Genomic DNA, 26,932 nt, shown 5'->3' on the forward strand with positions numbered 1-26,932 from the left:
GGGAGCAGTGGCAGCGCTGTCGGGGCTGCCGGGTGCTCTTGGGTTCAGGGATTTCTCCCTTTGGATGCTCCCAAATCACCTCCCAGTCTGGGCAGCGTGGTCAGAGGGAAGGCACTGTCACTGCAGGAGTCAGAGCAGTGCTGAGTGCTGCTTGCAGGTGACATCATGATCACAGCACTGTGCTTCCTTCAGCCTTCCCACTCTTTTTCAGCTGCCCTGGATGCACAGCAGGGATGCTCAGCCCTGCAGAGCTGGAGAGGCCAGCACTGTGTGGGTGACACGGTGACATTGCTCACAGGAGCACTGGGTGGCACTGATGGGGACATGAGGAGCTGCCAAGTAGCAGCACGTGCAGATAACACCTCAGCAAAGTGCAGTTTGGTTTATTTGCTGTTTTATCTAAGCCAGCTGGGAAAGAGCCATGCCAAGGAAGCAGCCTGGGCAAAGTGGATTCTGAGATTTCATTTCAACTTCCTTACAGACCTCACAAAGAGGTGTCCCATCAGAATATAAATTTATTTTTCTGTTTTGTGTTTTTGTGCTAAAGATGAAAGCACCCTGTGAGGAATTAACTACCTACCCTACACATGCCTGGCCTCATCAGAAGCCCCCTCTTTTCCACACTGTTGTTGTTGTTGTCACAGCATCTGTTATGCTGTGTCACTTTTAACCTTTTCAACTTCATCAAATAAATTGAGCTCCAGACCCTCAGAACTGCTGATGCCACAGAAACTGTGGTGATTGCAGTGACAAATAATAATAGGAAAGATTCTTAATGGAAGAGGAGAGATTCTTTCCCCTTCCTGGAAAAGAGATTCTCAGAATACTGCCTAAGAGCCTCGTGCTGGATTTAAAAGTCTGTCTGCTGTGTCTTGCAGGATGTTTCCCTCACTCAGGCCATGCTTTCCCAGGTGCATGTCTTTCATTCTTTTGTTCCTTTCTGGCTGCCAAGAGCATCACCCTGAGTGGGCACACAAAATCCTGAGAAGCCTTTAGCAATTTGGGCCACATCACCCTGAAAGCACCTTCTGGTGTCAGAGGGCAGCCTCAGAGGCTCTCCAAGGAACCCCTGTATTGAATTGCTCACCTGGCCACAGATCCTGGGACATTTCAGTGGCACCAACACCCTTTGAACACAGTGCAAAACTCTGAGTGACACGAAGTCCCTCCAAAAGCTGTGATGAGACAGGACAAAAACCAGAGGTGAAGGTTGGTGTCACCTGGGAAGGGCTGCCAGTGCAGCAGCAGTGGGATGTGGGTTTGTGGGGTCCCCAGCAGCTGCAGATCCCATGCTCAGTGTCCTGCTCACACAGGGCATGTGTGGCTCCTCCTTTTCCTCTCTCTCTCTCCTGCAAGGATCCCTCTACAGCCCCGTGGTGCTCCCTGCTCTGCCCCCAGGTGCTGTGGGGGGGTTGGTGGAGCTGGAAGCCATTGCTGAGCCTCTGCAGGGCTTAGAGACAGGGAACTGCTCCTGCCAAGGGGAGTTAGGACCTTCATGGGACATGGCATGTGTAGATTCTTGTCTGTGCAGGATGCCAGCCTCAAAAAGGTGTTCTAAATAAAGTTTAACTGTATGTTTCATTCCCTGGGTATTTGTTTTTAATCCAGGTTTCTTTTATAAAGTAGGAAATGCTCTTGGGCCAAAATTTGGCTAGAGTCCAATAGTTCCAATTTCTAGAGGGAATTAGAAATTAGGGAATTAGAAAGCTCTAAAATTAAGAGAGAAATTTATTTCTGTAATGTTAGATACTTTCCACTCAGGATTAAATGTACACCCTGATATTTTACAAAGGCCTTGTAATTTGCCCAGGGAATGGAGGTCCTTTTGATGTCCTCCTAGGTGAGGAGGTGTGGTATTTTTGGGGTCCTCAGTGGTAGGAAGGAAATGAATCTGACTCCATGTTCTTAGAAAGTTAATTTATTATTTTATGATATTGTATTAAAGAATGCTATACTAAAACTATACTAAAGAATATAGAAAGGATACTTACAGAAGGCTTAACAAGACAGCAATGAAAAGCCTGTGACTCTCCAGAGTCCAACACAGCTGATGGTGATTGGTCAGTAGTAAAAATGACCAATGATTGGGCATTAAGTAAAAACATTGGTTTCATTCTCATGAAACCAATCAAACAATGACCTGTTGGATAAACAATCTCCAGCCACATTCCAAAGCAGCAAAATACAGGAGAAGAAAATCAGGTAATTATTGTTTTCGTTTTTCTCTGAGGCTTCTCAGCTTCCCAGGAGAAGAAATCCTGGCAAAGGGATTTTTCCAGAAAATGTGATGGTGACAGGAGGATCTGCCTCCAGATCCTGAAGGAGGTGGGATGGGGGACAGGCAGAGACCTGGCCCTTTCTCTGGGCTCAGACCTTGCCCTCCCATGCACCTCTCTGGGTTAATGCCACATCCTTGGGGCTGTCATCCCCACCTGTGAGCCTCAGGGAGCTCCCAGCTGGGCCTGGTGCCAACACCCTGATGGAATGGTGCCCTGGAGCCCTGCACTGGCCAGGCTGGCACAGGCTGCCTCTGCCAGCAGCACTGCTCACCTGTGGGCTGGGAACAGCCACTCACTGATGGACATGAGGGTCTTTTTTACCTGAAATTGCCACTGGCAGTTTTTGTGAATGGGTGGTTTTGTTTTTGATGGTGTCCAGTGAGAACAGTAATAAGAGGTTATGAAGGTGTGTTAATTAAGGAAGGCTTTTCATGTTGACATTATGATGTCATTAATTCTGTGATTGTTTTCTTGACAATCACCTTGGATCTTCTCTGTTAAACTTCCATGGGTGCTCTTTGCCATGACCTGATTTATGTGTTAATGCTCTCCAAGCCTGATCTACAGAACAAAAACAACAATTTAAATTAAATCAACCCAGGGATGTTGATTTAACTTAAATATCAAGAGCAAGGAAAAGATTTCACATTATCTGGAATAATTATACGATTATAATTCAGTACTGTGAATGATACTGTGAAATAGTATCAAAAATGCTCCACATTTTTGATCCTATTTCCTGTATACTCTGTCAACATCATTTTACTGGTGCCACATCTGTGTTTCAGTAGGAAGTCAGGGCTTTGTGGGTGGTACAAAATGTACAGAGGGCATTTGTATGGTCCACTTTAAATCCTAACGTTACCTTCTGTGGGGGGGAAATGCTGGCTTGGTTTTAATAACCAAAATATCTACTTGAAGAATCATTCTCAAGGCTTTGAGTACCTGGAAAGTGGGACTGGGGGAAAGAAAACCTTACATTCCCTCATTTTCTCTCTATCCCTTCCTAAAAGCCCCAACACCGTGCAGAAGCTGAGGCTCTGTGATGCTGAACAAACCTGGAGGATCCAGTGCCTGTGGGGTATCCCACTGCCTTGGGATTGTTTGGCTTGGCTGCCAAACCCTTCCATAACCTTCAGTTTCATTGTCTCTTATTGCTGGGTGAAGATCTCTGCTGTTACTGCTCTGGTATTTAAATATGTAATGCAAAAATGGATTTTTATTGGCATTTTATTATTTAGTTGGTGATTGTTGGGATGCTGGGTATTAATCCTGGGTTATTAGTATTTCTTACAATCCTTGCCCTGAATCTAATGGCTTTATTGTACTTGATGTTATATCATGATAGAGCAAAAGAAAAATGTTTCCAGCAGCCTGGGGTACCGAGGTGAGACATGTGTGGATGGTTTCATGGTGACCAGGTGGGGTAAGAGCTGAGGGAATGATTTCTGCTGGGACAATTCTCTTCCCTCAGCAGCCACACTCCTACTGACAGCAGAGCATTTGGAAAAAAGGAAATCCTGATTCCTCTTTCTTCATCCTGGACCTTGAGCTCTCACTGAATGCTTTATCAGCCTTTGCAGAGAGCTTCTTGCTCTCTGTTTGGGCCAGAAGACCATGAGTCGTCTGCTACAGTGCATGTCTTGCCTTTAGTATTTGATGTCTCATCTGTTGCCCCAGTCCTGGCTCATGTTCCTGTGCTGCACATAAGTCCAGTCATTAGATTATTATGAAATCATGGCATGTCTTTCACATGAGTGGCTTTTTTGGGGCTGCTTTCAGCCACTCTCAAGAACCATTTCTGGTGCTGCTGTTATTACTCATCTTATGTAAACTGTTTGTTCCTGCTCAATGGCTTCATTTCAGGGCAATTCGACTTTAAAAAGGAATTAAAAGATGATGGAAGAAATAAAACCCCAAATGGCTGATGGGGAATTAGAGATGTCATGGAGCATTCAGTGCTTCTGGGCAGTAACAAGCCCTGCCTGGTGTAAATGTAAATCAGCAATCCCAGATGAGGATTCACTGCCCTGAACTGCCCCCAACCTGTCTGGGGCAGGAACCTCATCCTTTTCCTGCCTCATCAAATTGAGATAAAGTTTTTTGGAATTTCTACAGCTTGAGGGATGGGAATTCATGGCAGAAGTGCAGGTTGTTCTGTGCCTGTTCCTAACAGCTGTACCTGTCCCTAACATTTGCGTTAGACAATCAGTCTGTAAGAACAATTGTTAAGCTCTTCAGTTCCTTTATTTTTTGAAAGGTCGGGGAATTAGAGAGGAATTTGCATACTTTGTGTGGCTCACGTGATAGCTGGGGTTGCACTCTGTCAGAAGGAAGGTTTCTAGGAGGTTTTTGTGGCCAGATTGTTGGATTTGGGGTGCTGGGGGGTGGCAGAGCTCAGAGGGCAGCACAGTGTGGCTGGGCCACTGGTTTTGTCAGATGTGAAGAGGGAGGATGATTAATGGGGAAGTGGAGAGGGAGGTGATTAATCTCCTGTTTCTCTGCCCTCTTTTCTCTATGCTGGCTCTCTGGATGAGGCTGTAAAGTGTTTGAGTCCATGGGGTCTGGGTCCTGCAAGGTTCTGCCCACAGGAATAGTCCCAGCAGCAGCATAACGCTTACAGGACACGTGCTTAGATAACTGTAATGCCAAAGGCTTTTAATTTTTGGATGTATTTCTTCACCTTTAAAAAAAAAAAGTATTCAAGTGATATTAATGAAAAAGTGTAATGAGATTCATTACACTTAGAGACAGCTTTGTAGTCCTGAGATTAGAAGGAAATTATTATTTGTTGAGGTTCATTCAGAAGTGAAATTCCAATTCACCTTGCTGGAATTAGATGATGCTCTCATTAAACTCTCTCCTACTGATGGACAGCATTCTCTCAACTGACTTTATTTGAATATGATCTGAACAGAATTTCAATGTACTGCATGGAAAATCTTGGTAAAACTGGGAGGTACCCATTCCAGGGGTGAATATTTCCACTTTGTGTTTCCCATCTTTGGGGTAGTTTTCACTTGGAAACCAATCCTCTTGTGTCAGTTTAATGCAAGCTGTGGTTTTGTGGTATTCAGGGTGTTTGTTTTCCTTGGATAAACAAGGGTCACAAAGAATTCCTGACCTGTTTTCCTTGGATAAACAAGGCTCATGAAGAATTCCTGAATGGTGTTGGGGCTTTTAGGAAGGGATAGACAGAAAATGAGGGAATGTAAGGGTTTTTTTTCCCCCCAGTCCCACTTTCCGGTGGGAAATAAGGGAGGCTGATGCTGGATTGCATCACAGTGATGACATCTGTACACCTTAGGGACAAACCAGACCTTCTTGAGCATTTGATCCAAACCAGAACAGTTTACTGGGAGTGTCCCCCTGCCTTCCCCAGTTAGGCTGGGGCAGTTTCCTACGGAGACCTCAGGAACTGAATCTGTTGGTTCCAAGCTCTTCATTTGAATTGAAAATGTGACATTTCCAGCTCCTTCAGTCACTGTTCCAGAGATGAAGCTGCTTAGATTGCTGCTGAGGAGATGGAAGGAAAAAAGCCAAGCTATTTCTTGCTTGTTGGAGAGGGAAAAGCAGAGCAAAACTCTGCTTGCAAAGGCAGAGAGTCAAATCCCACTAAAAATATTCAGTGTGGGACTTGAATTGTCCTTATTACCCCAGCTGATATTTGTAATTAATGTCCATCAGGAAGATGTGAGAGGCTGCAAGAGCTCTGTGGGGCTGGGGCAGGGTTTCCTAAATTGTTGTAGGGCAGCAGGAATGGCAGGGAGCTCCATGGGAAACACCTGCAAATGGTGAAACCAGGCAAGGAAAATGAAATAACTGCCCAGGTGACTCTTGGGATGTTCTATTCTTCAGTTTCTGTGATGGTGGGAGTGCTCATTGTGGGAGAAGAGAGTTTGAGGCCAAGGGGATTTTGGCTTCAGAGATGAAAGCATGGGTTCTCACAGGAAGAACTCAGGAGGGTCATACTTAATTTTTAATTATCTCTAATCAAAATAGTTGTCTTTCCTCTCTCCCTTCATTTCCACACTGTCCCTGGAAGCCTTTCCCTTCCATGCTGAACAAATGTCACATTTCATTTTTACAACACCATTATTTACAGGTTTTGCTATTTGAAACTTTTATTTTATTTTCTGGCTGCATCAGAAAAAAGCACAGAAGGAATTTAATAAGTGATGACTGCTTTATTTGTTCAATTAATGCAAATGTAAATTCTTCTTTCTTCAGCTCCTAATTTGAGCCAATTTCAAACATTCTCTTAAAAGTTTTATGGTGGGTTTTTTTTCATTGTTGTGTTAGATGTGCTGTGCTTTTGCTATTTTTGCAGCATCAGAATCATTCTGTGTTTGTCATGCTCCATTTGGTTGCAGTGGAGATGACTGTCAGAGAAATACAATTTTCCAGGCATTAATTGAAAAAATGGCTTTGTATTCAACGTGCAGGAACTGGCAGATGTAGATAAGGAACAGAGAAAATTCATTAAGTGGCATTTCTCCAGTTCTGCGTTCTTTTTCTCCCTCCAAAAAGGCAGCAATGCCAGATTAAATCATAAATGAATTTAATATACTGCACGAGATTGTAGGAAAAGTTTTCTATGCAATCACTTTCGTTCTCCCACAAATTTTAGTGAAAACTTTTGGAAAATGAAACCTTAAGAAATTACTAAAGTGCTGGAAACATCAGTAAATTTTCACAGCATCTCCTGAACCTGTGTGCAATATTTGTATGTAAATTTAACCCGAATCTGCACATCTGTTCTAAACACCCAGGTCAAGCAAAGTTGTGCTGCACAGCTTTGACCTAGAAAAGCACTTAAATAAAATAATCATGCTTGTGTGGAGAAATGAACCTAAACCCAGGCAGTCTGTGCCTTTTATTGCCACGCTGAACACAAGATGGGAGGCTGCTGCTTGTGCTGGGAATCTGTGAAATCTGAACTCCTGCTGAGCTCCTATTTCCATTCATGTTTTTTAGTCCCCATTGGTTCCTCCCTACGTCCTTGGATGTTTTCTATCCTCAGACAAAAATGATGTTTTAAATTGCCTTCATCTGCAGTGCTCTTTCATTGTTGTCACAGGCCTCCAGGGAGAAATAAAACAATGATATTCAGGAGATGGAGTGGGTGTGCTTAACATGATAGAAACCCATCGTGCCTGGGGCAGCAGGAGGGGCATCCCCAGGCTCAGGTGCTGCTGGGGGCAGATGCCCTCAGGTGCTGCCCTGGCTGGGCCATCTGGGCACCACGAGCCACCTCCAGCCTGGCCACGCCCAGAACCCCCCTAGGAATAACCAAAATGACCTTTCTGAGCAGAGCAGCTGGCTTGGAATAGATAAAGAGGACCCCTCTTGTACCTTCCTATGCATTCTGAGGATTGATGGGAGTTTTGCAGAGCAAACCTCTTGCCTTGCCCCTTTCCCTACATCTTTATCATTTCCATGCACTTTGCTGGCCCTTTTCTCTACACAACTCTTAAAATCCAATTTCATCACTTTCCCCATTGTCTCCTTTCTCCTTCTCCTTCTCCTTCTCCTTCTCCTTCTCCTCCTTTCTCTCCCTCATTAGAAGAGTTTGTTCATTTCTGGCATTCAGTGGGAGTTAAAAAGAAAACAACAGCCCCAAAATTTTGCTGGCCAGGATTCTGAGTGATGGCTGGGTCACAAGAGGAGGGAAACCTTTTGGTTTGAACTGAACACTGGACGTCATTTCCCAGGATTTCTAAATTATTTACAAGGAAATAAATTTCATTATTAAAGATGAATATACTCTGTTTTTTAGATGAGACTGAGTGGGTGAGTAATTTCACCAAGATTTAGAGAAAAGAATAAAATCATCTGTATAATTTAGCCTTGTTTGTGGTACTTAAAGAAAATAATATTAACAGAAATGGGAGAGTCTGAATGACTGATATCTGAATTCCAGTATTAAGTGGACTATAGTCAGGGAAATAAGGATGGCCATGGATCCTTTAGGCAGTCTGTTCCTCAGCCTTATGGTGTCTAAATGGACAAATTTTATCTTAGAGGAAAAGCAGCTCTTGGGGTTGCAGTCTCTCCTAGGCTTTGGAGGCTCCTCAGGTGTATTTTAAACAAATCAGAGACCCAGGACAGGAGCTGTCCTTTGTGTGCCCTCCTGGGCATCATTTCAAACTCAGGAATCCAGCACATCCTGGTAACTGTGACTGGGATTATTTAAATCCCTGCAGCTTTTCCCTGTGCTGTGCCAGCCATCCCTGCCATGCTGGAGCTGCCCCACCAGTGAGCACCAATGTTCTGTGGTGGAAAAAGGCATTGTTCACAGGTCTGCTCCTTCCATTCTTTGATTTTTTCCTTCCAGAGTTTTGTGTTGCTGCCTGAAGCTGCATCAGATCAAAATTCCTGCCCCAAATCCCTGCCAGTGGTGCCCATGGAATTCCCCCTTCACATGGTTGAGTTTTGGGGGTGTGATGCAAACTGTGGGTGCCTTTGGTACAAGTCCCATGAGGAGGAGCTGGGAAGGGGATCAGGCTGGAGAAAAGGAGGCTCAGGGGGGATTTCTGGCTTTGGACAGCTCCTGAGGGGACAGCCAGGGGGTGTCGGGCTCTGCTCCCAGGGAACAAGGGCCACCAGAGGAAATGGCCTCGAAGGATTCCAGGGGAGGTTTAGATTGAATATTAGGAAAAAAATTTCTCCATGGAAGGGCTGCCAAGCACTGGAAGAGGCTGCCCAGGGGGTGGTGGAGTCAGTCACCATCCCTGGAAACATTTAGGAACAAGCATTTAGAATCCCTGCCAGTGTTGCCCATGGAATTTCCCCTTCACGTGTGAAGTTGAGTAGGTTGAGTTTTGGGGGTGTGATGGAAATTATGGGTACCTTTGGTACCAGCCCCATGAGGAGGAACTGGGAAGGGGCTCAGGCTGGAGAAAAGGAGGCTCAGGGGGGATTTCTGGCTCTGCACAGCTCCTGCCAGGAGGGGACAGCCAGAGGGTGTCGGGCTCTGCTCCCAGGGAACAAGGTCCACCAGAGGAAATGGCCTCGAAGGATTCCAGGGGAGATTTAGATTGAATATTAGGAAAAAAATTTCTCCATGGAAGGGCTGCCAAGCACTGGAAGAGGCTGCCCAGGGGGGTGGTGGAGTCACCATCCCTGGAAACATTTAGGAACATGCAGATGTGGGGCCTGGGGATGTGGTGGACTTGGCAGCGTTGGCTTCAAAGTTTGGCTCAATGATCTTGGAGGTCTTTTCCAACCTTAGTGATCCCATGATTCTCTGATTTTTAGAGTAAATCCTTCCTTTTGGCAGCCCTCTGGTGCTGCTCAGAGTGCCCTGGTTTGGTGCGTGCTGGGGTGGTCCCTGTGAGTGCCTCATCCCTCACCATGCCCACACTTCTGTGGGCTCACAAAAAGGCAGCAACTCCTGTGGCACAAGGGAAAAGATTTTCCCAGCCTTGGGAGCTTCCTGGGAGCTCTGAGAGGAGTTTGGATGCTGGTGGCTGGAACCTGTCCCCTGTCAGTGAGCACGAGGCCCTGCAAATTAAACGGGGTGAGGTAATAATAACCCTGATCCATGGGAGGGGCTCGTGTTTCTCAGCAGCTGAGGGGGAAATGAAACTTTGATGAGTTAACCAAGAGCCAGAAGCCTCCCAGCAGCTGTAAGGAGACACCTGAAGGGAAAGGTGAGTCAGGATGTGCCTGCAGTGAGGCAGGGCTGGTCCAGCCAGGGCAGCATCGCTTTCGTCCCGAGGAAACGGAGGAGACACCCAGGAGGGAATGGGGGAGCCAGGCACAGACTGGGGACTCTTGGCATTCCCTCACTGCTTGGAGAGGGTATTTACAGGGTTTCCCATTCCTGAGCTATCCCACAGCCTTTGGGGGAGGCAGGGATTTGTCCTGAACCTCCTGAGCTCAGGAATCCTCATGGCATGGGGTTGGTGCTTTCCTCCCTCACAGGCACCTTCTGTTCCTCATCTTTGGTGTTTTCCTGGTGTCATGTAAGGATGGATAGCCATAAATAATCCTAAATAGCCATAAATAATCCTAAATAACCATAAATATGTTGCTGATCATGTTCAAAACCTAAAGTTCTGTAAATGTTCCAGGTGGGTTGGTCTCTTCTCTGAGACAAGAGGAAACAGCCTCCAGGTGCACCAAGGCAGGTGTAAATTGAATATTAGGAAACATTTCTCCATAGGAAGGGGTGGCCAGCATTGGAACAGGCTGTTCCAATCCTTGGGGGATTTAAGGGGTGTGTGGATGTGGGATTGGGAGTGCTGGGGGAGCAGCTGGACTTGATGAGCCCAAAGGTCTTTTCCAATCTAACCAAGGATATCAGGAATTGTTTGGCAGAAACATGGAACACTTCTTGCAGTTTTTTATGCTGCTCAGAGGGATATTTGGGCTCAGTTATTTTACCTTGATGCTTGCAAGTTTTGGGGTTTTTATTTATTTTTGGGGTTTTTTTTTGTTTTGTTTTGTTTTGCTTTTTTAGAAAAGCACCAGACATGCATCCTTTAATATAATTACAAAGTGGATTGTTCAGCCCAACCACCCATTGTTATCCTGCATCCTGAAACTGAAATGCTCTTAAATTGAAGCATCATGCAAAATGCATGGAGCCATGTTGTTTCCTTTTGCCCTTCTCTGCATATTTAACCTGTCACTTTCCCTTTTTCCTGTGACAAAAATGTGATGCAGCTCATTCCAGGGGTGTGCTGGAGTCCATTTGCAGCCAGAGGTTGCTTTGAAGTAGCACAACAGAGGCTTTATTGATTTATCCTTTGCATTCAGAACAAAGATTTCTGTGATCTGCTACAGGTATTACCAAAAGCTTCCATCAGCTATTCAAGCTTCATCCCAAAAATAATTTCTTTGTGCTTTAGGATCTATTTCCAGAAGTCATTGCTTGTACATATGTATATACATAGGTCTTATTAAAACAAACTTCTGAATTCAAAGGCTTTTTAATGATTAAACCTGGCAGGAATTAGTACTAAATGGAGCTCATGAGAATTCTGTTCAGAATATCAGGACAAATCCTCTCATGAAAGGACAATTTAACTGTAATATTTACATTTGTCTATATGCCATAGGTGCCACAGCTTGGAATTTTTCTTGGAGAAGTAATTTATTGGGATGCATTTTCTATGTCATGGCAATTTGACCTGATTTTATTTTATTTTATTTTATTTACAGGATTAGCTGGAACTGCTGCAGACCTAGAAAAAAGAAAGCTTATTTTTGGAAAAAATTTTATACCTCCAAAGAAGCCAAAAACATTCATACAGCTAGTTTGGGAAGCGTTGCAGGACGTGACTCTTATCATCTTGGAAATTGCAGCCATCATATCTTTGGGGCTTTCCTTTTATCAGCCACCTGGAGAAGGGAATGAAGGTAAAAACTTTTCACAGAAGTCATCTCAGTTTAAGCAAAGCATGTCCTAAATCTCAAATCAATTCCATCACCAGCCTCCAGAAGGTCACTAACAGGAAATTTCCACGTGGTTTGTTCCTGATCCCATTACATCTGCTCCTGACATATTTTTCTTTTCATCTTGACGTTTCTTTATGCAAATCCTGAACTTCATGACGTGAGTTAAAGGAAAATCATAACTTTCTTGTGAAACTGGAGTGGTTTTGATACAGTTTGCACCTTTGAGCCTGCATTTGGAGGGTGTTTGATTCATCCTTTGTGGTTGTTTATCACGTATTCTGGATGAGAAATATGTAATTGCTTATGTAACTGCTGGATCCCATTGCAGGAGCACAGATCTCCAGTTTACACCAGATGAAGGCTTGAACTCAGTGAGATTCACACATTTTAGTATTTTTAGTGGTGCAGCTCAGGCTCATGAGCCTGGCTCCAAAGGGAATATTGGAGCAAAGTCCTGTTCCTGATAAATATTCCCCATATTCTGCAGAGCCTTCCTGGCTGCAGGAAGTTTCACCACCCAGCCTGCCCCCCTTCCTTTTTTCCCATTTCCCCCCCACCCTCTTTGGAAAGCACTCTTGAATTCACATGCTTAAAATATTTGTTCCTCTCCATAAATGCAAGATTTCCATTTCTGGCAGCTGATCCAGATTTTTTTTCCTCCCCCCCCCCCCCCTCCTGCTCCCTCCCAGACTTCTAAAGCTGGATCAAACATGCTGTGTGAAATGACGTGAGCAGCTTGGCAAATGTAGGAAGAATGTCTTCCTCTAAATATAGCCCTGAAATGCTTTTTACATTTGCTGCAGTTTCCTTTGGCTGCTTTCCTTGCAGCCCCTTCCTCCTTGCCTTGCCATTCAGCAGCACAATCAGCACGTAGCCATGCACAGCTCCTGCCTCCTGCCTGGGCTGCTTTCATCCTTTAGAAATCATTGGGAGCCTTTCATTGCTCCCTTGCTGCATTTTGAATGCTTGGCTATTGATTCAGCAGGTGCTCGATTTAGGCATGAAAAGATAAAGGAGTCATTGCTTTTTTTCTTTTTTTTTTTAACTGAAGAAAATGTTATTTATTGGAATTACCTCATCCAACTGATGGGATACCTTGGGGACATTATAAACCATGAGAGATTCTTAAAAAAAATTAGGATTTAGCTTAGACTAAATGTGCAGATTGCCCTGTTTTACTTTATTTTATTTTGGGGGAAAGGAATTTTGAAAGCACGATTTCTCCAGGTTTTAGGGGAGCTGTGTCACCAGGCAGGGGAGGCTTGTTCCTTTCTTTTTCAAATTGTTATTCTTCTTATTTTGATCCTGCATTTAAAATGCTTCTTTTCCCATGGGAAGACAGGAGCCAGCTGAGATTGTGAGGGAGTCTGGAAAGCTCAGCAGCACAGTCTGGGAAAATGTGTTTGTGTTTTCCCACAGCACAGCATTCTATTCAATAGTCACTGCTTTCCCTGCTTTAAGAATTGTTTTCCTGAAAGGTTTTACACAAGAAGAAAAATCAGATTAGTGAATATCTTGTAATCCAATTTATGGAACACATGGTAAAGGTCTTCCACATTTTTTTTGGGAAGTCTTTCTTTGGGCAGTTGTATAAATAATTCCCTTTAATTTGAAAATTATTATATCATAAGTTGCTGCTGAAGGCACCTTTAATTGATTGGTAGATGACTTTTTGAAGAGTCCCAAACTCTGGAAAATGGACATATTAAGTTTGATTTTGCCTTGGTGAAGTGGGGAGTAATCCCACTTGTAATTGATTTTAATGGGTTTGACTTCAGTATTTTCCTTTCCTCATTCTCCCCAGAATGAAAATTTCATTGAAATATGCATTTATTGGCAACTTTTATGTTGTTTTTTTTTTCCCTTGAAAATATTTACTTCTGAAAGTACAGCGAGGTGTTAGAAAGGAGAGCTGGCACATGTTGTTCTCTGTTCTTGATCTTGCCTCCTCTTTAAAATTCTAATTTTTTCTTTTGTTTTTCCAAATGAAATGCATTTTCATTTTGAAAATGAGCTAAGAGGAGTTTTCTTTCCACACTGATTTATTTAACCACCACTGCCAATATTCTGAGCTCATCAACTTCTTGCTTGGAGTAACTTGAAAAGTTGTCACCCCCCAGAAGTGACAGTCTTGCTTTGGAGGATTAAAGGATAATATGGAAACGAGACTTTAGAACACACTATCAGGGAAACACCACTTGTAAACTGAGCATTTATCTCCCTTTATTTAATATATCTATATCTGCCTCTCACCCATCCTGAATTTATATCTACCAATGGCATTGCTGGTTAGTATAATAAGTTGAACTCACCTAATTTAAAAATTAGTATAACTCTTTCTTCTCTTGACTCTTGAAACCCACTTGTAACTGTTGGTGCTGTAACAGACTTAGCATTTAACTGCTTTCTGCAGTTGAAGTGCAAAATATATTTCTCCTGAGGCTTTTGAAGGAGAAAAGCAGGATAAAATCCACAGCTCCAACAAACATTGGAGTGCTCAGGAGCCTTGTGTAAGGATGTGAGTGTTCATATCTTCATTTCAGATCTGGTGAGTCTTGGAGAACATAATTTCCATGTCTGGTTCAATCAGGGAATCTGATCTAGAGGAATCTCTGGATAATAGTTCAGTTTTATTGCTTCTCCAGAAGCCACCCCAGTTCTTTCTTTTCATATTCCTTAGCAGGAGTGCAGGTTTCAAGAACGTTGCTCTCAGGAATGGTTTGGATGATGTGCTTTGCATTCCCTTTCACCATCTGACAGGCCATTAGAAGCAGTTGAGAACTTCTGCATCAATTATTGTCAGCCCCGTGGCAATTACTGCTCTCATTACTGAGCCACACGAAATCAGTTTGCTGCCCTTTCAAAAAAGTGCAAAACTGAGGCTGGGTTTTAGGAAATGCATATTGAGAGAAAATTCCCCATGCAAGTGTAGCCTCCACTGCAGTGAGGATCACACAGGGGTAGGGTAAAAATATTTTGTTCCTCAGGAAAATCCCTTCTGTGCCTGGGGTTTGTGGATTTCAGTGTTCCCTGGCCTTGCAGAGCAGGGGGTCTGTGGTAGCTCAGAGGATTTGATGGAAGTGTGAAATAATTTAATTCACATTATTTTTTCTGTAAGGTAGATTAGAGGCAGTCCAGGACTAAAATGGAAATGTTTGTAGATCAGTATATGGTGAAATGATTTTTATGAACAGTTTGGAAAGAAATGCCCCGTCTTGTTTTTAAAGACAGTGTATGAGCAGATAGAGTGCAAGCAATGGACTCAAACCATCACATTGCTTGAGGAAACAGGGCATCCTTTAGGAAGGAGTGCTTGGACTCAGAAATCCAGCAAGGGAATGGGAAATGGCTTCTCTTGGCCATTCCCAAATCTCTGTCTTGTTGTCCCTGTAGCAATGCAAGAATGTCATCTTCTACCTGGTCGTTTGTTATTTTTGGTGGGTTTTTGTTGTTTTGCTTGTTTGTGGGGTTTTAGGGTGGTTTTTTTTGGTTTGTTTGGCTGGTTTGCTTTCGTGTTTTCCCTCAGAGCTCTGCTGGAGCAGTCCCTCCTGGCAGAAATGCCCTGGTGGCATTTGCAGCTCTGTCCCTTTCTGGGGCTGCTTTTCCCAGTCCCCCAGCAGGATTCTGCTGCTTTGGTGCCTTCCCCATCCCTACCCATGTGAACTGGTCCAAACATTCCCAGAGCCTTCTGCAAACACCTTCAGGGGCAATTCCTGAGCCCTCTCCAGCCTTCCTCCTTGTTTCTATCTCCAGCCCCTGCATCACATGTGGATCTTATTGCAAAAAGTGCTGATGTCAAGCCCTGCCAATCATCTGCTGTTTACAGGAGTGTAACAAACCTTTTAACTCTTCTTCCTTGAATTCTCTTTCCTTCTGTGGCTTGCAAAGGGGGGGAGAAAGCAGCCTGAGGTAAGATGTTTTAACATCCCAGTGCTTACCAGGAAGCCCCAGGCAGGATATCTATTTTCCAGTGTACAGCTTTTAGCAGCTTAAAGGTGGAATAAAAAGGAAAAGTCTTTTTGGTTCAGGCAGCTTCTGTTAAAATTCCCAAGGCAAAGGTCTGGATTGAAAACAAAGTGAAATGATCAGTTACATTGCTCAGTGCTGCTCAGCTGGGTTTTGGCTGGGTTACCCTTCCCCTTACTCATACAACAAGTTGGAAAAACACAGAAACAGGACATGCTCCCCTGAAATTTGGGCTTCCCAAGCCACTTGCTTTGAGATGTTGGTGGTTTCATGCTGCTGCTGCCCAGGGCTGGAGCTGGGGGTCCTGCTGGCCTTTCATGACCTAAAAGAGACTTGATTTCATATTTTATAAACAAAAGAGACTTTATTTCATGGGGTTCACCACTCAGGGGTTTTCTTATCCTTTTTATAATGTGCCACGTTGCTCAGTGGGGACTCAAGCTGGAGATTTGAACCAGAAAGGGCATCCAGAAACTGGAGGGAAGGTGAGGGTGCTGCCTTACCCTGATGCTGTGCTGAGCCTCCCATGGAGGCAGCACTTGCTCAGACTCGTGGCACAACTGTTGTGGGAATGTCAAATCCCTGCTCGGATGGGATGGACAGCAGGACCCAAAGAGCCAGGGAGAGGCAGGAGCCCAGCTGGCAGCAGTGCCTGAGTCACCAGGCAGCAGGAAAGGCTCTCCCTGCAGAAGCCAAGGCAGCCAAGGGGTGTTCAGATTAAAGAACTCTGTAAAAATCAGTCAGAGGGGAGAAAAAACCCAAAGCCAAACAAAGAACTTGCCCATCTCCTTGTCCAGGTCTCTGGCGTGGGGTTGGAGGTGCTGTGCTGTTCCCATCTTCTCCCAGGCTCCTGCCTGTGGAGCACAGCCCAAGATGAGTCTTTTGGCATTTCATCTCTTTAGCAGCTCTGGAAATAAATCACAGTGAGGAAGATTTGACCAGCTGTAACTTTGGGTATCTCTGGGAGAAAGTGAAAAAAAAGTAAAACATTTTATTGATATTAGAAAGAAAACCTATAAAAAAGAATATCTAGATATGAAAAAACACAGAGCAGTTGGCAGCAAGCTCCTTTCTCTTAGTTAGGAGTGCAAATGCTGAATGTAACACCAGCTAGTTTGAATTTCTGTGCAGTTTGTGCTGATGTACATTTAAAAAAAATATTCCCATAAATATGGACAGTCTAATTCTCCTCCACGTAAATTCCCTGCCTTGGAGTTCTGCTGGAGCAGAACAGCTGCAGTAGTGTGTGTGCTAGGCTCAGGTACAACATTCTAAAGATGGGATGTCTGTCCTAGTCCCCCAGAACTCAGTCTGGTATTCCTAAAAAAAATTAAAACCCATTGGAATAGCATGAAATTGAGCCATTGCTCCCTCAAAACACTTCAAAATGTTGGTTTTGTGCTGTGTCATTTTGTGGTTCCAGCTCTCACCTTTCTTTGGGTTACTTTGTGGTTTTCCTGCTTCCGGCTGCTGAAGAGAATTTCAGGGTTTCAGGGGAGGTGAAACAGGCAGGAGAAGCCCCTTTCTATGTTGCCATATGTGTCAGGACTGCTTGACCAGAGATTGGATAAAATTCTTCTCTATTTTCCCCAGTTTTTAAACTGTGATTTTCATCCCTTCACTTTCTTTGCCAATAATTGTGGCAGAACTGCACTCATTTGAGTAATTTCAGGTAGGTGATATTTGGAATTTCTCACTCCTTCCATATCCAACTCTCAACAATTTCCTTCCCACTCTCCCAGCAACATTTTTCTTTCTCACACTCACTGCCCCAGATCACAAAACTCCTTCTACTCCCTTTCCAAGAAGCGCCGTGTCTCAAGAAATGGGTCTAGTGGATATTTATATATATTTTTTTTTTCCTGGGGATTCTAGAAACCTTCCATCTCTGTGATGAAATCATCTTGTTCTTAGATTGTACAAACACAGCAGATGCCTGGTGGGGAAACCTGGAAATGGAGCCGCGCTTGGCTCGGAGCCGTGCGCAGGTGTGGGCGGGCAGCAGGCCGCCCTTGGATCCACCGGGCACGGCAGCCTTGGCCCTGCAGGGGATCTGCCACCTCATCTGCTCTGGGAAATGGCGCTGGGAGCTGTGAAAGCCTCTGGGGAGAGCCTTCAGCTCCTGCCAAGGGCGGCCACCTCGGGCTCGTTGGGTTTGGCGCTGTCGCTGCCGAGCGTTTGCGTTGTTTTGGGCGTAGAAATGAGCGCGGCTCAGGAGTTGGTTGGAGCAAGGAATCCTCCTGTGGCCCCTGGGTTAAATGGCCTTGGGGAATAAACAGTTGGTTTGAAAAAGGGAAAGCACTGATTGCCAAGGAACTCAAAGCAAATTTAATTAAACTGAATTAAAAGTAACCTGAGATAAATAGCCACATGATGGTCTGGTGCCATCCTCTGGGGAATTCGGTTCATTTGCTTCCTAGTGAGGCACAATTGGATAGAAACTCAGTGTTTGAATGCAGCATTTATCAATTTTTTTACCTTGTCTTCACCTTTTCAGCCCAGCCTCCATTTCCCTTAGCATACCAATTCAGGAGGGCTATTGAATGTGAAATGAAGCACATTCATTTCTTAAATCCTTTGCCAGAACTTTCCATCCTGAGGGTCTTGCAGGGCCCATTCAAGATTGCAGGACATTTTCTACAGGAAATGTTGCATGCATCTCCCTGTCTCTAAAAATCTGCCACCCTGAGGTTCATTAATATGCAGTTAATCAATTTGATTAATGAGTGAAAAACTAAGAAATGTCAGATATGAGTCAGCTGAACCAAAGTTAATTCTCTAGTCTTTTGTGGCAGCTTTACATCTTAATTTTTTTAAGAGCATTTTACATGTGATAATGTAGATTGCATTAAAAATGCACAAAGGTAGGCAGCACAAAAATCTATTTTGTGAGGCCAATGTTTAAGGTATTTTGCAACCCTCCTGCATAGCAGCACACAGAAATAAACAACTGTAAATCTTTTGCCAGCTCTCCCAGTTATAAAGCCAAGATCAAGACGAAAAACTGACTCCACAATTTGTGTGTGTGCACTTTAACCAATGTCTCCCAGTAACATTTTTTGGGACACTGTGAATCTGCCATCTCTTCAAGTTCTCCCCATTAAACAAAATGCATTGGAGAAAATATGAAACCTTTTCAGGAGAAAGTGAGCCAAAATTAATTTATTTTAACACTTTGCAGTGCTTTGAAGCCTAAATGACACCCCATTTCATGGCCTGTGTCGGTACAAAACCCCTACAAGAACTGAAAATATTCACAAAACTTTGCTGCAGATGCTGAAAACAACAAGTGGTGGACATCTTCCAGCTTCTGCTGTGTTTGTCTCATCCTGTAAGTGTGCACAGAGAGTGTTACATAATGTTCTCCAGGCACTGAGCAATCAATGGGAAATCATGGATATCAGCGGGTATAAGGGCCACAGAGCCTTAAAAGCTGTGTCCTAATAGGAATCCTTCATCATCTTTGCTGCTAAACAGATCACACTGATCCAGTTTTATTGTGCTGCCCAGGGAGGAGCATTCTCAAGAGAAGCTGAGCTATTAGAAAATAGCATTTTTTTCATATAAAATAGATTAATCTCAAAAGTGGAGATTGTTGTCAGAGTTAGCAAAACAGCTTTTAAGGACTGTTGCTGCACACACTCAAAATTCTTCTCTCATTCACCATAAAAATTAAACTGTGAGATTCCCCCAGGATCATTTAAACCAGTCTAAGCAGTCTGTGAGCAGGAAGGGGACGAAGCAATTGGCAGCCTGGAAAACAGGAGAAACAGAAGTATTTGCCCTTGTAAAAACAGCTTGTTCTGCCAAAACCCCCATTTAACCTCCTTCCTCCCAAAGCAGGGATGAGGTGAAGCAGCATATGGCTTCTAGAGACATTACCCCAGTCTGTTTGGCTTAGGAAATTTAGTGCTTGTAAGAATTTGCTTTTTCAATTCCTGCTCTAAATATTGCTTCAATGCCAGGTCTAAGTAGCCATGAGCAGGGAGCGGGACAGGTTGGAGTGTGTGTGCTGTGTGTCCCAACCCTCATTGTCAGCAGCACTTGTACAAGGCTGAGCTCGTGGGGAGGAGATTGTGCCCCTTTGGGTGGTCATTCCCTGGAGACACTGCTCAATTTCTGCAACATCTTTGCTTTGGTGTTATTCTCAAAAGAACGGGACAGATTGAGGTCGGGGGCTCCTCCATGGATGAATGGGTGAGAGTCCTTTGTGCTGTGGGGTCGTGGGCTGGGGAGAGGGGCCAGGCAGGGCCCAGGCTGAGCCTGCAGAGCCTTTCCTGGGGCTTTGGGGTGATGCTCTTGGAGGGAGCCCCAGGGCCACAGCAGCCACCATGGTTCCTCCCAGCTGGGTGGTGCTGGTGAAGGTGCTGTTCTGGCTGGATCTGTGGCTCTGGGGAGCCCCCAGCCCCTGGGGGGCTGTTTGGGGGTGCTGACAGCCAGGGGTGATGGGCAAGGGGGAGCAGGGCTCACCTGGCCATGGTCCTGAGCCCAGCAAGGTCAGGAGGGCAGGACAGTCCTGCAGGGCAGGGCAGCCAGGCTGGGCTTGGCCAGAGCTCCCCAAGGTTCCCTGAGCTGAGAATGATGCCAGGAGGAATCCTGGCTGGGCAAATCAGAGAGCACTCCAGCCTGGCCTGCCTAATCCCAGCCTGGCAACACCAGCCTAAAGCAAGGAGGCAGGAGGTGATGAGCAAACCCACCTGAGGAGAGGCTGGAGGGGATTTAGTCCATCCCACACTCAAGAGCACCGTCAATACTTCAACCCTCCCTGACAGACATTTATCAGAATTATCTCTAAAAGATTCCACTGATGGAAATTCTCTCAATTCCCTGGATAATCTGAGTGTCCCTTGCACACAGACATTAATTCCTGGTGTGTAACCAGGGTTAGAATTACCTGGTTAAATCTTGTAAGAATTTAAGCAGAACATTGAGTTTTGTGTTTTACGAGGATGTAAAGACCAATTTGTGGTGTTTTATTCCCAGCCATATTTTGTGTACTTGAAGACAGCCTGATTATAAATACCAGGGAATAGCTGTTTGTGCAGACTTCCCCATCTTTTTCTTTGGGGATTTGAAATTTGAGCAGCATGGCAGTAGTACAGAAAATGCAAATATTGCAGTGAAGCTGACAAAGGGAGCTAAAATATTACCTTAAAAATATTTACCTGTTTTAAAAAAAAAAAAATTCCCTCAAATCAATGGGAACCCAAAAGCTCTGAAAACATCTTTATTGCAAAAAATTAATAGCTTATGAAATAAAACTAAATAATATAAGATACAGGAATATGGAATGTTTTCTTATCTCATCATGATTTAAAAATAATTTTTAATTTGGCAGCTTTAAGATACCAATTAGTATTGAAATTTGCAGAATCTTTATGATGTGACTTTTTAAAGATGAAGTATTTCTGGATCTGGTTCTAGGATTATTTTACAGTTGGAGTTGAGACAAACTGTGCTGCATCCCAAAGTCTGCCTGTGCTTACAGTTCCTCACTGTTGGTGGGCTTGAATTAGAATGAAAAATTATTACCCGGAAAAAAAATGTTTAAGCACAGAAACAAACCAGAAATACCTTTTTGAACAGGAAGGCACTTTGCATATATGCATATTTTCATGGTTATATATAAACACACACACATCTCTCACCTGTTAGAAAAGTAGCATTTAAACGAGTAATTTTGATTTATTTCTGTTTTGCACAAGCTCTGCCTTTTCCCTCCTCTTGTTTCAGTTCAGTGTGGATAATTAATATGCAGAAAATATAGAATGCACATTCTAAATGGAGAGTATCCTAATTTCCTGCAGCTTTGGAGAGATCCAGGTGAACATTTCAGTTTAGAATTTGTCTCAGAAATCCCATCTCCTGTCTGTCCCCAGCGGGGTTCACACTGAAGGTGGTTTTGGATGTGAATTCAGGGGGGATTTCATCCCATCCTTTGGGGTGAAAGTAAACTGAGACCCACAGTTCAGGACAAGTTTCCTTAGCACAGAGATCTGCACTGTAAAACTGCTTTTATAGGGCCACGCTAATATTGGGAGAACTTTTTGGTGCCTGCTGCTGTAAGACATTATGACAGAATTTAAATCTTTTACTGAGCTCATTCCTCACCCCTTAAAGCTTTCCAGCATGAAGGAATGGAGATGAGAAATGGGATGAAAGCAATGAACAGTGCAGGTTATGAGGGGGTTTTGTGGCTCAGCTCTACAAATCTTCCCCATCTCCTTTGGCCACGTTTTCTCCTTGTCCTGAGCGAGGCAGGAGAGGCCCAGGTGCTCCAGGACTGGCTCCAAGGGCAGTCTTGAATTTTCTGGGATTGCAGGCTTGTTTTTTGGTTTTTTGGTTTTTTTTTTTGTTTAAGCTCCTCAATTGCAAATTTCCTTTATCGGTGCCTTTCCAGCCCTGAACCTCTGAAAACTCTGAATTACTCTTGAGGGACCTGTTAAATCAGTCACCTTTCCTCAGTAACCTCTCTCTGCAGGGTGGAAGAAGTTGGCAGTTTCTCTCTAAATAATCTGGGTGTGTGAAGTGTTTCAGACCTTAGAAAAGGCTTCTGCTAGCACAGAACACAACCAAAGCAGCTGCAATCATCCAGGAACTTTTAAAAGAAATGTTTGTGTGAGTGTGGTCAGGCATCCCCACTCCATCCCCTGCTCCTCCTGGGGTTTTAGAAGCTCCAGTGAAACATCTGTCGAGATTTCCAGGCAAAGCCAACCTTTTTTCAGTTTGGTTTTTGCAGATTTTGGGTAATATTTCTGTTAAATCCTCCCTGTTAGAACGCCTTGTTTTAAAGCATCAAAAATCAAAAAAAAAAGGAGAAGATTTTTGGGAGCGAGCACATTTCATTTCTATCAGAACACAGGCAGAGAGGGATGGAGCAGCACAAGCAGCCATCACTGAGGCAGATGCCACCCCAAAAACCTTTTTGCAGTGATTTGCTCTTTTCATGCCCGTGCTCCAGACAGAAAGGGAAGAGGCTCTGTGGATGGCACAGGACAGACAGCTCTCATCTGCTCCTGCACTTCTCAGCTCTTTGCTGCTCTCTGTCAATGTGAACCGTTCTGCAGGGCTCTATTTAAAGCTGAGTGCCCCGATGAGAGCTGCTTTTTGGGAAACATTTCTTTATTTGCCTGGGTTTCTGTGTTTCCTGGGGCTCTCAGTGATCTGAGTAGGAGCTGAGGAAGTGCTCAGAGCCTCCTCTGCCTCCAGCTGCATTTCACAAGTGCTGCAAGTGAGGCCTTTTTGGGCTACCTAAAAACAGAGGCCAGACAGAGCTAAGGGGATAAAAAGCAGTTCTGTTTATTGAAGGGCCTGCAGGTACATTTTGGGCAAATGAAATCCCCCAGGACCTACACCCAAAATGAACCAGGGCTCACAGGTTTTTATACTTTTGTAAGTTTGGTCCATTTGCACATTGGGGGTTCATCTGCCAATTCCAGCTGCAGGTAATGAAGTCATTGAGCCCAAGTTTGCTCCCCCCAAGTCCCTTTTGTTCCCATCTCTGGGCCCTGGGGCAGTGAGGTGTCCTTGATTGCCAGGCCTGGAGAGGAATTGTTGTGTGTGCCCAAAATGGGGAAGCTGCAGCTGACACTGGGTGTGCAGTTTGGAGTGACTCACTAAATCTTTATAAAAGAAATGAAAGATATAAAAGCTAAAATCCCAAGGCATCAGAAGTAGCCAGGGATTGCTCCATGAGAAATGGGAGCTTTCTTCCTGTTTGTAGAACCCAGCTGCACCTTTATCTCTGACACGGCTGCTTAGCTGCAGCTCCAAACTTAGCAGATTTTCCTGACATTATATATATTTTTTCCTTCATCTATTCATGTTCAAAAAGGCAACTTTATCCCAGGAGCTGCAGCGTTCCCTCTGCCATTTTTTATTTTTTCTAATAGCAAGGTTAGAATTCTAACTCAAACTTAATTAAACTTTTCCAAGTGAGTAAATATCAACATATGGACAGCCACTTCCCTGCGAATATCAAGCTAACAGAAATTCTAATTTCTAATTGGTTTTATTCCTAATGATTTGTTTGCATTGGCACAATAGCCTATTCTAAATGTGGCCTTGCAACATGTGATCATGAAAAAAAAAAAATTTATTTCCCTCCTTCTTTTACTCTGAATTAACCAATGACATTTAGTAGTGTTCCATCCAAAGCTCTGGGGTCACAGTTCCCCACGTTGCTAATTCAATTTAGTCCATACATCTTTCAAACAGAGTTTGTGTTTTACATTGATTTTTTTTTTCATAGTTATGACATTTAAACAACTTAGGCTGAAGGGGATCCCTTGTTTGTGCTGTGTGTTCTTCATTGCTGTAAATTGGTTTTTGATGAAGTCTGAATTTAAAACACTTTCCTGGTAGAGTTTCTAGGGGTATCAAGGCTGGCTGCTGAACCAGATTTCTCCATGTATTTTTATTCTGCACTGGAACTGAGCTGAGGCTGTCCAGCTTTTTTCCATGAAAAACCCTGAGGAAAAAAAAAAGGTTTTTTCTAAACTGAGCAAAACTATTTAAGGTTAAGGCCATGTGCACCTGTTCTGCATTCTTGGAACAGTGACTTAAATGTGGAGTATTTTGTAGCTCTATTTTTATATATCCTGCATGAGTACAAAGAAAGCTTCAACTTGCACCAGAATTTTCCTTGTGGACATTAATATTTGTGCTAAAATGAAGAGAAATGTCAGAATCACTTGTTAATGACAAATTTATTTTTATATTTGATTTATTCTTTTTTTCATTGTTTCTACAGAGAGAGTTAAATAATATGAATTATATTTCTTTATGGAATAGTTGTAGGTCCTACTAAGAGCTCTTTCTTTTTGAGAGAAGGTCACTGTAACAATTATCCCAGCACAGCCTTCCTTTCACTGTGGAGTATATTGTCCTGTAATTTTGGTTCACAGCCTCTCAATTAATCCCTCAAATAATTATTACTTGCAGAAATTTAAAGAGGAATGATTTTTAAAATTTAATTATTTTGTCTTTTTTGAATATAAAGTATTTTTGTTTGTTTAGGAGTGCCTGTGAGGCTGTTTAGAGTTGTTATTATTACAGGGGTAAACATTCTTATGTAAAACCACTTTTTCTGCAAATTCCTACTGGGCTGCAGAAATTTAAGCCAATGCAATTGCTCTTTTCTAGGTGTTTTGATGAAGATATATTCCACTGGTCATTTTAGAATACAGCTAGCTTGATTTTTGCCATATTCTAAAATACTTACAAGGAGCTGCTTCTAGACTGAGATTGAATGAAAATTTATTAGGGGAAATTTTCTTTGCTGAAGCCTCCCATTATAAAATCCTTGATTCTTAATTTCCTGCGTTCCTGGCTGGGTATCCAGGCAGTCTGTCTGTCTTTATGACTTTCTCTTTTCTCTGTTTTGAACCCATCACCTTTGGAATGAGAGAACAAAGGAGGTTCTACTCATCCAGCACTGCTTGGGGTTTCTTGAGTCAATTGATATTTTTATTGCAATGTGAAGTTTTTTAATTTTCATTTATTTTAGATTGGGTTTTATTTATTTTAATTGTTCATTTGTTTTTCATTTTTTTCATTTATTTTAGATTTTTTTTTTTTATTGCAATCTGGTGTTGCCCCACTGCATCCAACTCTGCATTCTGTGGGGTTCCCCACACCAGGTCAGCTTTGGGAGCCAGTCCCTGACAGAAGTTTAGTCTCAAGCTGGTGTCAGTAACAACACATTGAGAACTTGTAGAGTGCAAAATGTGCAGCTTTTTGTCATGTGGGACCTGCAGATTAAAGGATTATTTCCTAGTGCACAGGGACCTACATCTGCTTTTTGCAAATCTCTGTTGGGCTGCAAAATCTGAGGTCCCCCAGCTGCCTTCCCTTCATGAGAGCTGTGCAGACCTCTGACAAAACTTTTGGATATTGCTCATCACACATGGCCAGGGTGCCAGGCACGACTCAGCTCTCTGCTGGGGAAGAGGGAATGAGATTTAGAACTTGGGGACAGCATAAAATGTCTTCTCACATATTTTCCAGGAAGAGATCCTCCAGAAATATTAATTCTGCAAGTAGGACTTGGCTAGGACGTGCCCTTGCAAGTCAAGTGCTGAATAACTGCACTTGAATCCTTGTTAATAAACACAGAGCAACTTTTCAAGGTCTGATTCCTGCATTTGGAGCCCATGTTTTACCTTTGGAATATGAGGTTTTATTTACCTGACATCTCTAGCTTGGAGCAATATAAGTGAAGGTACAACAACCCAGCATCAAGGTTTGTCTCTTGCAATCCCCTAGAACAGGACTCATGATGAAAATTCCCTTTTTTTAAAAACTTTTTTTTTCTTTCTCTCTTTTCTCTCTGGCAAAAAAAAGGAAACAAAATTGAATATAAACACTGTAGAAGTATTTGCTTGGACTTTTGGTGGAGTGAGGACCCATCCCTTTGCCTGATCTCTCTAAAATGAATTTCCTTGGAGATGCCAGGCAGAAGAATCCTGCTTGACACACCCCATTTTTCTCCTGAGATGGAGGGAATATTTCAATGAACATTTCTGTGTTCATGACTGTTTGTGATCAGACTGAAGAATGTGTGAATATATATATGTAGATATATCTATATCTATATCTATATATATTTATAGATAGATAGATGTGTATCTATATGTATCCATATCTATAACTATATCTATATCATCTATATCTATCTCTATATATTTATATTTATATTTATATGCATCTAATATCTATCTCTATTTCTATTTCATTATTTCATCTTTATTATGTATATCTATATCTATATCATCTATATCTACATCTACATCTATATAATCTATATATAAATCTATATCAGTATCATCTCTATCTATATATATTTCTATTTCTATATATATTTCTATTTCTATATATATATTTCTATTTCTATATATATTTGTATTTCTATTTATTTATTATGTATATCTATATAATCTACATCTATATCTATATTATCAATATCTATATCTGTATATATTTCTATTTCTATGTCTTTATTATGTATATCTATATCTATATCATCTATATCTACATCTATATCTATATAATCTGTATTTATATCTATATCATCTATTTCTCTATCTATCAATGCTTTCAGGGCCCCCAGATTTGTTTCCTTGCACATAGATGCCAAGAAAGTGTAAATATTTAATAGCAAGCTGTGGAGCTGGCAGTTACATAACAAACCCACAGGGACAGCAGCTCTTTGCTTCCCCCTCCCTGCCCCCCTGGAGCCCTTACATAACAAACTGGTGGATCACAAAGCCAGCAATTCT

General features: G+C 43.0%; 1 protein-coding gene across 12 annotated transcripts in view; it reads left to right on the forward strand.

The window, feature by feature from the left end:
* ATP2B2 (ATPase plasma membrane Ca2+ transporting 2) overlaps nucleotides 1–26,932 on the forward strand; it is a 301,755-nt gene that overhangs the window by 176,086 nt on the left and 98,737 nt on the right. For all 12 annotated transcript variants that reach the window (XM_066558014.1, XM_066558016.1, XM_066558015.1 and 9 more), the window contains one exon: nucleotides 11,451–11,648. In XM_066558014.1, the coding sequence (XP_066414111.1) occupies nucleotides 11,451–11,648 (198 nt within the window). The remainder of the gene's footprint in view (nucleotides 1–11,450; nucleotides 11,649–26,932) is intronic.

Source organism: Molothrus aeneus, chromosome 12, assembly GCF_037042795.1.
Source record: "Molothrus aeneus isolate 106 chromosome 12, BPBGC_Maene_1.0, whole genome shotgun sequence".
NCBI lineage: Eukaryota > Metazoa > Chordata > Aves > Passeriformes > Icteridae > Molothrus > Molothrus aeneus.